Source organism: Patagioenas fasciata, chromosome 15, assembly GCF_037038585.1.
Source record: "Patagioenas fasciata isolate bPatFas1 chromosome 15, bPatFas1.hap1, whole genome shotgun sequence".
In the NCBI taxonomy this organism is placed as follows: Eukaryota; Metazoa; Chordata; class Aves; order Columbiformes; family Columbidae; genus Patagioenas; species Patagioenas fasciata.
This window is the reverse complement of record NC_092534.1, coordinates 3,197,156-3,210,262: the sequence shown is the minus strand read 5'-3', so window position 1 is coordinate 3,210,262 and position 13,107 is coordinate 3,197,156. Positions and strand designations below refer to the sequence as shown.

General features: G+C 40.2%; 1 protein-coding gene across 2 annotated transcripts in view; it reads left to right on the top strand.

Moving 5' to 3' along the window:
• The window catches only part of LOC136108657 (multidrug resistance-associated protein 1), a 52,805-nt gene that overhangs the window by 2,592 nt on the left and 37,106 nt on the right, over nt 1-13,107 (top strand). For both annotated transcript variants that reach the window (XM_071815333.1, XM_065850705.2), the window contains exons 2-4: nt 10,834-11,010; nt 11,848-11,970; nt 12,840-12,977. In XM_071815333.1, coding sequence (XP_071671434.1) covers nt 10,984-11,010; nt 11,848-11,970; nt 12,840-12,977 — 288 coding nt within the window. In that variant the 5' untranslated portion in view covers nt 10,834-10,983. The remainder of the gene's footprint in view (nt 1-10,833; nt 11,011-11,847; nt 11,971-12,839; nt 12,978-13,107) is intronic.

The window sequence follows — 13,107 nt, the reverse complement described above, 5'->3', positions numbered from 1 at the left end:
ACTACTCTGCTTTTTTTTTCCACTAGTTGTATTGGTTCCCAAGAATATAGATGGTTTTGTGATTTGTCATCCTTTTCCAGATCACATGGGGTCTGCCTTTCATTTCTTCCAGCTAAGGTTCCTGTGGGTGTGGTGGTTAGACTTCTGGATTCTTCTAATCCTGCAAAAGAACAATTGTGAATTCCAGTTGGTGTATGATGTGTCTGGAAGAATCTTCCTTGCTGAACTTACCCTCGTAAATAACACTCTGTCCACTTTGTTGCATTGCTCCTGGTGGTGGGTAATGCTGGTTTTGGTGCTTATGGTACTCTGACTACTTGTCTGGTATTTCCACTGTTGCTACTACTTGAAGCTGAATTCATAATGGATTTTTGGAAAATCCGTTTATATTTGCAGTGTTTCACTGGGCTTCTAGATATACCTGCATGTGGTACTGGCCTTGTGTCCTGTGCGCTGCTGGGAGCTGGGTGACAGCGGGGTGCCTGGTGGCATGTGGAGCTGCATTCTTGTGGTGAGCTGGGTTGGTGCAGCAGACGCATCTCCAACGGCGGAGGAGATGTGTTCTCTGTCTAGGGTGGCACTGAGTTTGGGGCAACTCGGTTTTAAATGGTTGGGGGCACTTTGCAGGTTGAAAGGAACTAATGAACCCTTAAAGACTGTATGCTAATCTTCTTAAGCTTTGCTGCCCAGGGTTTTTCTTGTTTGCATACCCAAGGAATGTTGTTGTTGAAAGTTCTTGTCTGAGAATTAAACAGATTGGTTTTATTTAATGCTTACTCTGGAAGGTCAACAGCCCAAGCACGTTCTCTGTCTTGTTTCTTCTTCTTCACTCCCCTTTTTTTTCCCCTCACTGTTTAACCTATCTTTATGCCCCCACTCATCATATTAACTTCACTGCAACCAGATTTGCTTACAAAACTGTTTCTTGCTTCCTTTGAACCAGACTCCCTTTTTGGAAAGGTACTGTTTCATCCTTGCTTTCTCCAGCATCACTGACTATCCCCTCCAAAATATAAAGAAAAGTGTAAGATAATATTTACTAATAGCTGTTGATGACAGCAAAAGCTTTAAAATAAAGCTAGTGTGCTAGGGGTAGATAATATTTACTAGATAGTAAATAATATTTACTAATAGCTGTTGATGACAGTAAAAGCTTTAAAATAAAGTTAGTGTGCTATGGGTAGATAGTAAATAATATTTACAAATAGCTGTTGGTGACAGTAAAAGCTTTAAAATAAAGATAGTGTGCTAGGGGTAGCGTTTCGCACTACTTGCATTTCAGTTCTGTCAAGGCAGATGTAGAAGCTGCTGTGCGCTTTGGGCTGGTGACCTCACTGTCTGGATACATGCATGCTTGCAAATCAGTGGGTTCAGTACAGTTACGTTTTGAAATGTTCTGCTGGTTTTCCTTCCTTTTAATAAAATGCTGGGGTTGTTTCAGTTTTTCAGAGCTTGTAAACTGTGCAGTACCTTTTCATGTTTGAGATTGCTGAAGGAAGAAGTTAAGAGTTTTTGTGACACTGAGTTTTCAAGGGTAACCCCCAGTAGGGCTTTTATGAGAAAGATGGAAGAGATATGAAAGACAAGTTCACACTAAGCACTTGCTCACAGTCTCTTGCCAGCGCTCTGCTGGGTTTACAGTAAGTTTTAGTTATTAATTTGTTAGAAGATGCCTGTAAATCAAATAGAATCTGAAACTTTTGAGGTTCTTGCTCATACTTAAGAGAATGTGAGAGAAATGGCTTCTATTTATGTAAACTCCTATTGTGTGCTTCGCAGGCAAATACGTGTTTTTAAAAGTCTAGTTGAAGTTAACTTTAATTCTTTAGCTAAGTGGAAATTTAATGGAATTTTTTTCCCACATTTTTCTAGTTGGCTTTTGGTTGTTGATTGAAAGCAAGTAATTCCATTTACTTCTAGGAGAAAAGCAAGTTTTCATCTCTGTTTTGCTTTGAAAACTAGAGTCCCTTAACTGTTCAAGCCATGTGTGCCTGTGTAAACCCAGGCCTATTTCTTCCCTTTTGGTGCAGAAATCTCTTGTGGAGCCTCTGTCAGTAAAGAAATTGCATACAAACACTGTTATAGGTTTAGTGCTTCTTTATATGGAACCAAGCTACAGAAGATAAACAGAATGGGTGAGAAAAGGTGAAGCTTACCCTTGTACACACAATCTAGGGAAAAACTCAGTGGGATTGGGCTCTGCTTCTCTTGCCATTGTGCAGAGTTGTGTCTGAGGCTTTCAGACATGTTTTCTCTGCTCTAATAAATGTATTTTCTTGAGTGTTTGTCCAAAGACATTACCTCTTGTATTTGGTTGATATTGTTGTAGCTGGGGAGATCAACCAGCCTCTCAGTTGATTGCACACGTTAGGATCTTGTAAGACTATAATGTGGCTTGATAGGATTTTATTGAGAAAAAAAATCTTTAAGTCATGATAATGACTAGCTGACATTCGTGAGGTCATATTGTGTGATGTAAACAGCTGCTATGCTTGTATTGTTTATGAGGACACTGGGACACTGATAGTTTTCCCAAAATAGACTTCTGAAGAGAAAGCAGGCTTTTTATGTAAGCTTTAATTTTGTGTTTGAAGTTCTGTGGCTTATGCTTCTATACATTTTCAGTAAATTAGCATGTATCTTGGAACCCTGCAGCTTCTTTGCCCTGTAAAATATGTTTTCGGTGTTATTTTCAGTGTGTTTGTGGCAGATCTAGGGAGGGAGTTTGTGGTGCTGTGAGGGTGGTGGTGAGTGAGCTTGATAAAAGTTACGACTTTGGACTCTTCCTTCGGTTAGAAAGGTATGGAGTTTATGAATGTATTTGTGTCCAGAGTTTAAAAGAGGATGCAGATCAGAAAACTACTTAGTTGCTGACAGAGGAAGGTCATATGTGGACAGCATTTGGAACAGAGGAGGAGCAATAGAGTGCTAAACAGAAAAACCTTTACACAAGACGGTGCCATTATTATAATTAACAGGTGATTGCCTCACGGCTTGTTGTCCTTGGGCTTTTTAGCTGTGAAAGCCAGAGCCTTATGTGTCAGCTGTCTCTCGTCTAGACCTGTAAAACATTTTTGTTGGTCATGTGGGTCTAAATTTGCATAGAAATTAAACTTACATTAGAAATTAAACTTACTTCTCTTGATGCAGAATATATCAGTTTATGGGAAATACAGGAAAATGAAACCTGGTATTCAGTTGTTGATGGGGATTTTTTTTTAACAGATGACCTGTCATTTTATAGCTCTCAGTTCAAGGTTGCTCAGAAAAGTTAAATGAGGAAAAAAACCCCAGCAAAATGCCCGAGTAAGTTGTGCTGTTCTCTGCAATTACAATGCTGTTTACATTGAAACACTGTGCTATACTGAGACTAAGCGAAGGTTACTCTGGGCAGCAGTGGAGTCATTCTGGGTCACATCCCTAAAAAGCCTGCTGCCGAGTACTGACCTTTTGCTTACTTTTAATAGAGTCAGAATTCCGTACATTACTGTTTTCTCACTCTTTGCGTCTGTGGTAGCTTCGGATACAGTTTATCCCAACTTAGGCTGTTATTTTAGTCCCTTTATGATATTACTACCCAGGTGCATTAAAACTTCTCACAGTGATTTGCACTCAATATGCAGGTGGTTGCATTATTGAACAAAAGTCTGGGTTTTGGTGCAAAAAGGAGACGAGAGCAGGAATCTTTTTCCTGTATCCTTTTAAGTAATTCTTTTCAGTGAAAAACTTCACAGAAAGGCAAAAACCATAGCTTTGATTTCTTTGATTCTGAAGCTATGAAGAGTAAATATTTTGCTGTCATGTGGTCAAATGTTGTCTCATGGTATTGCAGACATGGCAGGGTATGGAAATGTTATGTCTGTAGAAAGAGGCTAAACATTTTTTAATCTTGCAAGTGCTGATGTAGTCTGTCCCATGTTTCCCTGACACAAAAAAATAGCCCTAGTTCAGTGGCTTTTAGATTCTTGGATTACAAAGATCAGCTCTTGTGAATTCAACAGTTGCAGATGCTCTGTTCTCTGCACCAGCTAATTTTTGGACTAAAGGGAGACAAAGGCAAAGCATGTTTGTTTTGCAGACAGTTTCAGCTGATGCGGTGCTGTCTGTAAGGAAGGATTTCAGCTCTTACTAAACATTAGGAAATACCGATGTTTGGGGTTTGGACAAGGAGGTGCAGACGCCTGCTCTAAGCTTAGAGGCTTTTTCTTGGCTGTGTTAACAAGTCAGGTCTGTAAGTCATTATTATGAGAATTTAGTCTCGCTAAAATAATTTCTAACAGAAAACATTATGAGAAATTAAGGATATTTCCCTGTCACTAGAAACACTGTGTTGTTTTTTTTTTTCTCTAAGTATTCTTCATGTAAATGATTTAAAAATTTTAGGACCCCTGTTGATTATGTGACTGTTTCAACATTTCCCCTCTTGCTGTAACAACATTGTCTCGTGACAACCTTAAGAGACTGTAAGAATAAAGCTTAGATGTCAGAATTATTTTGAACCAAAGGGCCTGGTCTCTTCCTCCATCTGAGGTTTCAATCTGAACGTGATATTTTGGGAGGCTGGGCTAGAAGCCTTGTTGGTGAATGATTTAAGGCTTTTTATTCAGACACAAGACTTATATGTCAAAAATCTTAATTAGAGATCTTTATTTTCTGAATTTTTGCTAAACTATTATATTTTCCTTGCTTCCCTGACTACTGCTAGCTTTTTAACCAACGAACTTCAGATTTAATAGCAGTAGTTTTGGTGCATTCATGGCTTTATGAGGAGAAATGTTTTGTGTTCTCACTGTTTGGTAAACACCCCCATCCCACCCCTTGCCCAAGACTCTAATATCAACCAAGAGGAAAAGATCCTCAGTTGCATGGCAGGTTGAGTTCTTCTGTAGTAACAATAATAATAATAAAACCCCATGCTGCATTTTTTTCTGTGGGTGAATGTGATCTCCATGAGAGCTGGAGATCTGCATTGAATTCTTAAATTCCAATATAGTAACTGCCATTAATGTTTCTTAGTTCACCTTTGTGGTAGTAGAAGAACAAAAAGGCAGAAACTTATTGATCTAATTGGGTTGTTATTGACCTGAAGAACTGTTTGAAAGCGTGGTGGGGATATGAGCAGCTCTCCTCGGATGTGATCAGAGGAGATCCTCCAGTCTCTTCCCAGACCTGGCTCACTCTGTGTTCCTTTGTTCCACTGCTTGTGCTCAGTGCTGGAGTTCTCTGCAGCAGCATAATTCCATCATTTTTCTCTCCAGAAGTAATTATTAGGGTCTGTGGAGGTCTGGGAATGCAATCAAGTATTTGGTTGTGTGGCTTTTACTTTGTGGTCGAATCTTGGTTTTGTGTGTTCTAAAAATAAAAATCACTCTGTCGTTCACTAAGCATAGGAAGCAGCTGTTGGAAAGACGATGTTGTAAAATCTGTGCAAGTATTTTCATTTTCTCTTCAACTTCCTATTTGCACAGTGTACCCTTAGATGATACAAAAAAGCAGTAAACCTGTAATTTCATCCAAGTAGATCTTCAAAGGAATCCACCAAGAAAGGAACAAGAATCACACTGATTCTTTTCCTGTGGATTCCTGCAGTCATAGTTTAAGTTAAAGGCTGTTTCCACGTAGGTCTTCAAAGGAATTTGCTCTACTTAAATGCTGTATAAGCTCACTTTATGTGCACCACAGCAAAGGTACCATTTGAATTAGATTCTACACTAACTTCAGTTGTGGGAAGAACAACTGCATTGTGTCACAGGGGAGATCCGTGCATTTGGGTAACTTCTGTTTATTGAGAAAAAACCTAGAGGAAAGAAATGTCAGCTAAGGTGGAACAGTATGTTTGTTCTTCTGCATGATGCTGCTTCATCTGGAACTGATTCTAGAGCTGTTCGATCCTTTAATGCAAGTAGTACTCCTTCCAAAATAATTTCAATATAATATGCGTAGTATTTTTAAAGGGTTTATAAGCATGTGAATAGGAAGTTGGTGATGTTGCTTGTAGTGTCATATACTTCGTTTAGTGGCATGTTCGCCACTGTTAGGGATGTCGTTGCTGTCTGCTGCTTATTGTGGGAGCTCTGGAGGATTCTTTATGTAGGAATATCTGTTGCTTGTTTTATCAACCTGTCACCTCTTGGGATTTAGCCTGAACACTAAACACAACAGAGCAAATGTTATGCTGGTGAAGATTGGGTATGATTGTGCTTGTTGGAGGTTCTATTCTAAATACGCTTCATGATCTGACTCCAAAATGTGAACAACAGAATAAAGACGCTATATTTACAGTGTTTTGAGAACATTTTTTCACCCTTCCTTCAAAATTTTTAAAGCTACATTGGGTAAAACTGGGCAAGCTGAATAACTTTGGAGAACTCTTACTTCATCACTTGAGAACAGACCTTCTAGCCTATTGCAAAATCTGGATCACTTTGTAGTTCATTGCTTTTGTTAATTCTCAAGGTGGTCAACAGTGGCACTGTTTTTCCTTTTGGTTTTGATGGAGAATGGTGATATTGGGGACTTCTAAATTCAGATCAGAGTTACTTTAAAGCAGCCTTGAAGGGAGAGGTCGCTGCTCACTGGTGCTGGTGGCCCCTCGGGGGCTGGAGGCTCAGCCAGATCGGGGACATCTCGTGTCTGGGGACAGGCAGGAAACTTGCTGTCCTAGATAGTGTAGGCTAAAGGCCGATGGCCTCGTGGCATCGTGGTTGAGTCAGCTCGTGGGTTTATAGGTGCTACACTAGGGATTTTTTTTTTAATGCGATATCTAGAGCTGCCAGATTGTGAGACTTCCTATTTCAACGAGAAAGTGATGATACTATTGTAGTGAAAGCTGTCAGCTGCAATTACAGTCTTAGTGCCTGAGAGAGCTAATTACTTGCGTTCTACTAAATGTAATGGTTGCATTAAATGAAAAATGTTCTTACTGTTAGGAAAATAAGATAAAGAAACCTTATCTCGGTATTACGAATGAGGTGGTTCTTCTGGGGGCGATATCAAAGTAGTGGGTACACACTGATATCAGTGTCAATTGCCATTTGAGGTTGTAAGTGTTGACTGTGAAATGAAGAGTCCTGTGTGGTTTTGTAGTGTGGGGTAACATTGAAGTAATTTTTCAGTCACGGCTGGTTCACGCAGGTGGGTTTAACAGCGTGGTCGGCAGCTTGGATGTTGGGCACGCTCGCACACCACAGGCATGAAACTGAGCGATTTTGGCGTCTCTTCCAGTGAGAATTAGAAAATGTGCGGTGGAGTCAGGCTGGGTTATGCTCCCTTTGGCCTTTCCTGCTGCCAGGATAGTGGCCACAGGTCCCTCCAGCCTCAGACATCATTATTCCTCAGATTAGCCGCACTGGGGGCACTTTGTGTCACAACTTTGGCTTACGCTCCTGTTGCCAATGCTTTTATCTTGCCTGTTCCGGAAATTTTAGACAGGAATTAATGTAGTTATTTATTTTCCTAGGGTTCATGCACTGTTAAGTAAGTGGTTTACCTGTGAATAGATCCACGTGATTCTGGGGAACGCCAAGCATTTCTTGTGCTCTTGGAGCTACGGAGTTTCACTTCGAACGTGACAGGAAGCCTTTTTTTTGCCATAAGAGGAAACGTGCTATTGGGCATAAAAACTGTGAGCTGGTATTTTTTCAGCCACAGTACTGATGATGGAAATGAAAACTAAGAAATAGGTTGGATAAATTTAAAAATACTTATTTCCTCTTCTGGGAAATTTCAGAATTGTCCAGGGATTTTTAAAAGGGAAATAAAGCCCCAACCTGAAACTATTTAACATTTAAGATGTGCTGCTTCTGGACTAGACTTAAACTGAGTCCCCAGCAGATCTCTCTCAGCATCCATCAGGAAAGGAACAAGGATCACACTGATTGTTCTCCTGTGGATTCCTGCAGCCATAGTTTAAATTAAAGGCTGTTTCCAGATTATACAATCTAACAGTTCTAGATAAACCGAACCCCTTTTTTCTTCCTCCTCCCCATGGCAGGAAGCTGCTAGTTTGTGTTGGCTTCCAGTGGGTACTTGGGTCTGTCCTTTGGTGTGCTCTTACAAAGTAGAAGGGTTAGCTGATCAGTGAAAATCGTTATTAATCTTTGAGATGTGAAAATGGGGCAGTTTAGTGCTTTAATGGAACTTGCTAAAATAGCGTTTCTAAAACTCGAGTCAGAAAAAATGTCATTAATTTGCTAGTTGGTGTCTGTTAAATACAAAGGTCTGCTTCAGTGAATGTTTCTTTATTGATCTGTAAAGAATTTTGTGCTGGAAAAGAAAAAGAAAATCTGAGTTTATATGAAAGAAAGGAGCAGCATGTTCTCTCGACTGGCAGAACTAGTCTAGACTTGTGTAACTGAATGCCGTGATTTGCCTATGAATACATGTTGGTTTCATGATGAGAGTGACATGTTTTCCAGCCATGATGGAACCTTGTAAAGCTGAAATCCTGGCTGTGCTACCACTTTGTGTAGACATCGCTGGAGAGAATTGCACCTAGGGAATCTGCAGGAGAAATACTGCCGTGTCACCTTCTGTCACCAGAAATGGATGGAAAATAACAGGGGCTTCTGCCCCTCACCTCGGTGTAGCCATTTCTACAGAGAATAGTGTATTTACGTTAAGCAAACTCCTACCAGCAAGCTCTGGACCGCATCCTGGAAAAATGTGAAAGAAGATACACTGATGTTGCTGTGACTGTTAAATTCTGGCAGTAATCTTAGCCCAAATCACCCATGTCCCCACTTTCTGTTCTTAACCCTGAAGTAACATTACATCTTACTCTCCTGCCTTTCGTGCAGAAACACCTCCAGATAACTTGCAAATATCAAAGACAGCAGGTGTTTTTAGAATGTCCCCCAGCCAGTATGCACAGCTGTCATGCTTGCAGCCCTTTTTAACTTTATTTAGCCACGTGGCAGTAACCTGTCCATTACCTGCTCTGCCCTTTCTGCTAATTGCCTGATTCCTTTTACAGCAAGCATTTAAAAACACTGAAAAAGGAGATAGGCGGTGTGTAGATATCAACAAATTTCCTCATTAAAATGATGTCAGTGCTCTTGTTTGTTTGTTGTAAAGTGGATTACGCCCAGTCAATTTACTTGTATAATCATGTTTATCCTAATTTGTGAATTGTAAATTGTTCTGCAGAGTCATGAGACTTTTTTTCCTTGGCTGTTGTGCTGGAGCGGAGCAGCTGGGGCTGGGAAAGCCAAAACCACTTGTGCGGTGGCTGAATGTAAGGATGACTCAGCTCAGATTTCCGATGATGTTACGCAGGGAACTTCGTGAGCCTGTGGCTTCCCCGCAGCGTCTTGCAGCCGCCACTTTGTCACGAACAACTTACGTGACCCCTGTGCAGATACACTAAAACATAATCAGGCATTTTCGTTATGCTATACCAGTATTTATTTCCTTGAATTGGCTTTATTAAGTTTGGGGATTTTATTTTATTTTAAGCTCAGAAAAATTAAATTAAGCGAGAAGAAGTTCTAGAATGCTGTGGAATTAGAGGAGGAAAACAACGGCTGTGTGTCTTGTGCATACTGGCAGTTGTATCTGACTGATAAAGAAATGATAGATTCTGACAGAAACTGAGAGGGAAGTGGGGAAGGAAAACACTTTTGTTAATACATTTTCAAAATAAGTCATTTAAAAATAAAAAGGCAAAACACAACAAAATATCTTAATATAGAATGGTCAAATTTAAGGGGAAGCCTGCTCTATAATAAAATAACGTCTGGTTAGCGTCAAGTTGAAATTTTTTCGAGTTATATCTTCCATTTCTTTTCAGATCTATTTTCCTCTCTTTGTAATAGCGTTTGAAACTGCTTAATCAGTAGAAGATGGAGACATGCAAGGATCAAAGCTTGGCAATTCCGAGCAGTGGGATCTGTTTCCAGCTTTGATGTTGGAATAGAGGGGCCAGGCACTACTGCTCCTTTTGCTTCTGTTTCCTCATCTATAAAATGTGGATAATGGCACTTATTTCTGTGACCAGCTCGGGCTTTTATAGAGGAGAGGAATTACTGACTGCCATTGTGTCCCGGTAGCTGTACTGGTGTTCTGTGCACTCATAAGCTGTGCAGCCGTCTGAAAAAACACTTTGCATCTGGCAATGCGGTGGTAGTTAACAAGGCTGGGAGCATCTCTGGGATTTCCCTAGCTCAAACCAATCATAAATATGGTATGAAAGTTCATTTTACTAAATAGCCCGTCATTGTCAGTAGTGCTTGTACGCATAATGGAAATGATCATCACATTTTTACTACTGTAACTGTCAGTTGTAGTTCGATTGTATGGTGGTTTATCTTGCTATTGAGAATCATGCTGAGAGAAATAGGAAAACATTGAATTGTATCGATTCACATTTTCGTGCTGTTCAGTAGTAAAGGGACTGCAAGGGTGGTGTTATGGATTTCCAGAAGGTCTCAGTGGGGTTTGCTGCAGGCAGCTGGGGAGCTCTGACTCTACTTTACAGACAGCAAAGTGCTCTTGCCTTGTGCTGTTCACTTTTACTGTGTGCCAGATAACGTTTCCATGCTGAAGTCTGGAAATGTGGTGTATCTGAGGATTTACACATCCTTGCACAGTGGTCATAATGGGAGATAGCTTTCATTGCCATGTTACTTTTCTGCAAGGTGAACGTTTAAAACTTATGAGCTACAAAAAGTGCAGTAAAATTAAATATATCACAGAATGAAGCCAGTTTAATACGAGTATAAATAAACACACAAGAGGAGGTAAAGAATAAGGCAGATAGTGGCTCTTTCTTTCTTCAAATACTGAAGTTCTGAGTTTGCTTTTTCTCTGACTCGATCCACTTTCTCTCCCCAGGATTGGAATCTGACGTGGCACACAGAAAGTCCAGACTTCACCCCATGCTTTCAGAACACGGTGCTGGTCTGGATTCCTTGCATTTACCTGTGGGTTTGCTTCCCTGTGTACTTCCTGCACCTTCGCCGTCATGACAGGGGCTACATACAAATGTCAAACCTCAACAAAGCCAAAACGGTATGTGAGTTTTTGAAATCAGAACTTACTAAGCTTCTCTGGAAGCTTGACTGTATTTTCAGCTATGTTTTAGCACAGTGTTTCTGTTAAGCCTCAATCTTGACCTGTGTGCACACTTCAGCTGTAACTTACTTGTTCTGCTTTGTTTGGTTTCCAAGCTTTATGTGTTTCTGTGACCCTTACATCAGAAGGCTCTCCGAAACCTACTCTGGTATTGCAAAAAAAACCCCATGCAAATCCTTTGTAGGACCAGTTGGAGAAGACTGTTTTAAGGCAGCTCAATCTCAAGGCCTTTATTTCAATAAGAAAAAGAATTTATTACCTGTCAGCTTCTTAAGTTACACAGCATAGATTTGTAGAGCTGCTGCAGGTGTTCTGTTCCCCTTCTATTGTGAAATAGGTACTTAATGTTTTCTTCTCCTTTTCCTCCTTTAGAATAAGTGAAAAGGTTTAAGAAAGAGGGGAGATTTAATTAGATATAAGGAAGAAATTCTTCGTGAGGAGGGTGGTGAGAGCCTGGCCCAGGTTGGCCAGAGAGGTGGTGGATGAACCATCCCTGGAGACATCCCAGGCCAGGCTGGACGGGGCTCTGAGCAACCTGAGCTGGTGAAGATGTCCCTGCTCATGGCAGGGGGGCACTGGATGAGCTTTAAGGTCCCTTCAACACAAACTGTTCTATGATTTTATGATAATTCACTTTTAGTTGTAGAATTGCCCAAAAGAGGTGAACCGATTATTGACTCCTCTTCCACTAACACATAATATCTGGTGTTCATGTGTATTTTGTGCTGCCTAATCTGTGTGACTTGATGTATGAAATACGCTTTTGTATTGCAGGCTTTGGGCTTAATACTGTGGATAGTCTGCTGGGCAGACCTTTTCTACTCTTTCTGGGAAAGAGCTCCATTTTTTCGACCTCCATTTTTTCTCATTAGCCCTACAGTATTGGGTATAACCATGGTAAGTTCTTCTGTTATGGCCATAACGTAGGTGCCCTCAGTGAACTCTTTCTGCCTGCATGCGCAAGTATCTTCTGTTTTCACACCAGTGTCTCTGCAGCCTGCAGTTCAGGGAAAGTGCCTTGCTATTAATTTATTGTCAGGTGCCTTACATTAATCACAGACTTGGAATGGTGGTGATTAAACATGATACTCAAGACGGGGGCAGAACGGGACACCAACAACTGCAACAGCAATAACAACAACAACAACAACAAAAGCCAAACAAAAAAAGCCAACAGCCCCGAAACATACTGTTAAATAGTTTGTGGGCATTTAATAAAGCAGTTGTCAAGCTTTTGTCAGGCTGAGGAAAAATGCATGTTGCAGCAGCCAAGTGAGTTTACTGAGTCGTACCAGCTTCATAATGACTCTGAAAATACACAAAATATAGAAACAGAGTAATATTTGGTCAGTGTTGTTTTGTGGTGTGGCTTTATGGAAAGAAATCTTTTTCATGTTAAAAATAATTAGTCAGGAAATAATTGGAAAGGATAGAGTGTCATTATAACTGTATGTTGATTTGTGATGTAGAAGCAGAAAAGTAAAGAAATAGACTGACAGCATTTGACAGTACTTATGTGAATGTGGTCATTTACTTTTACGTAGTACGTATTCCTTTTTTGACCCCTTCTTATCTTTGCTGCTCCAGAGAGTTTCCTTTTTGAGCGTGTTTTTGAATTGCGCTTAATCTCTGGGTGTTAGAATGTCTGGGAGATACTGATTTGAACGGTGAAATAAGGACACTGTAACGCAGTACCTTGTGTATGTGTATAACGTGTTATAAAACTTAAACCCTTGTGAATATATCTTTATCTTCTTTGTCCACAGTTGCTTGCCACATTTTTAATACAATATGAAAGAATAAAAGGAGTCCAGTCTTCAGGTGTAATGACAATTTTCTGGCTCATCTCATTGTTATGCGCCACAGTGGTTTTTAGATCCAAAATTATACATGTCTTAAATACGGTAAGTGATTGCTGGCCTTATTCAGTTGAAAACTATCCCAAATGCTGCAGTAATAAAGTAGTTGCTTGCTGATTGTGCTAGTTAAGACAGTTAATGATCCATCCAGTGTACCTTGCGTTATAAAAACAAA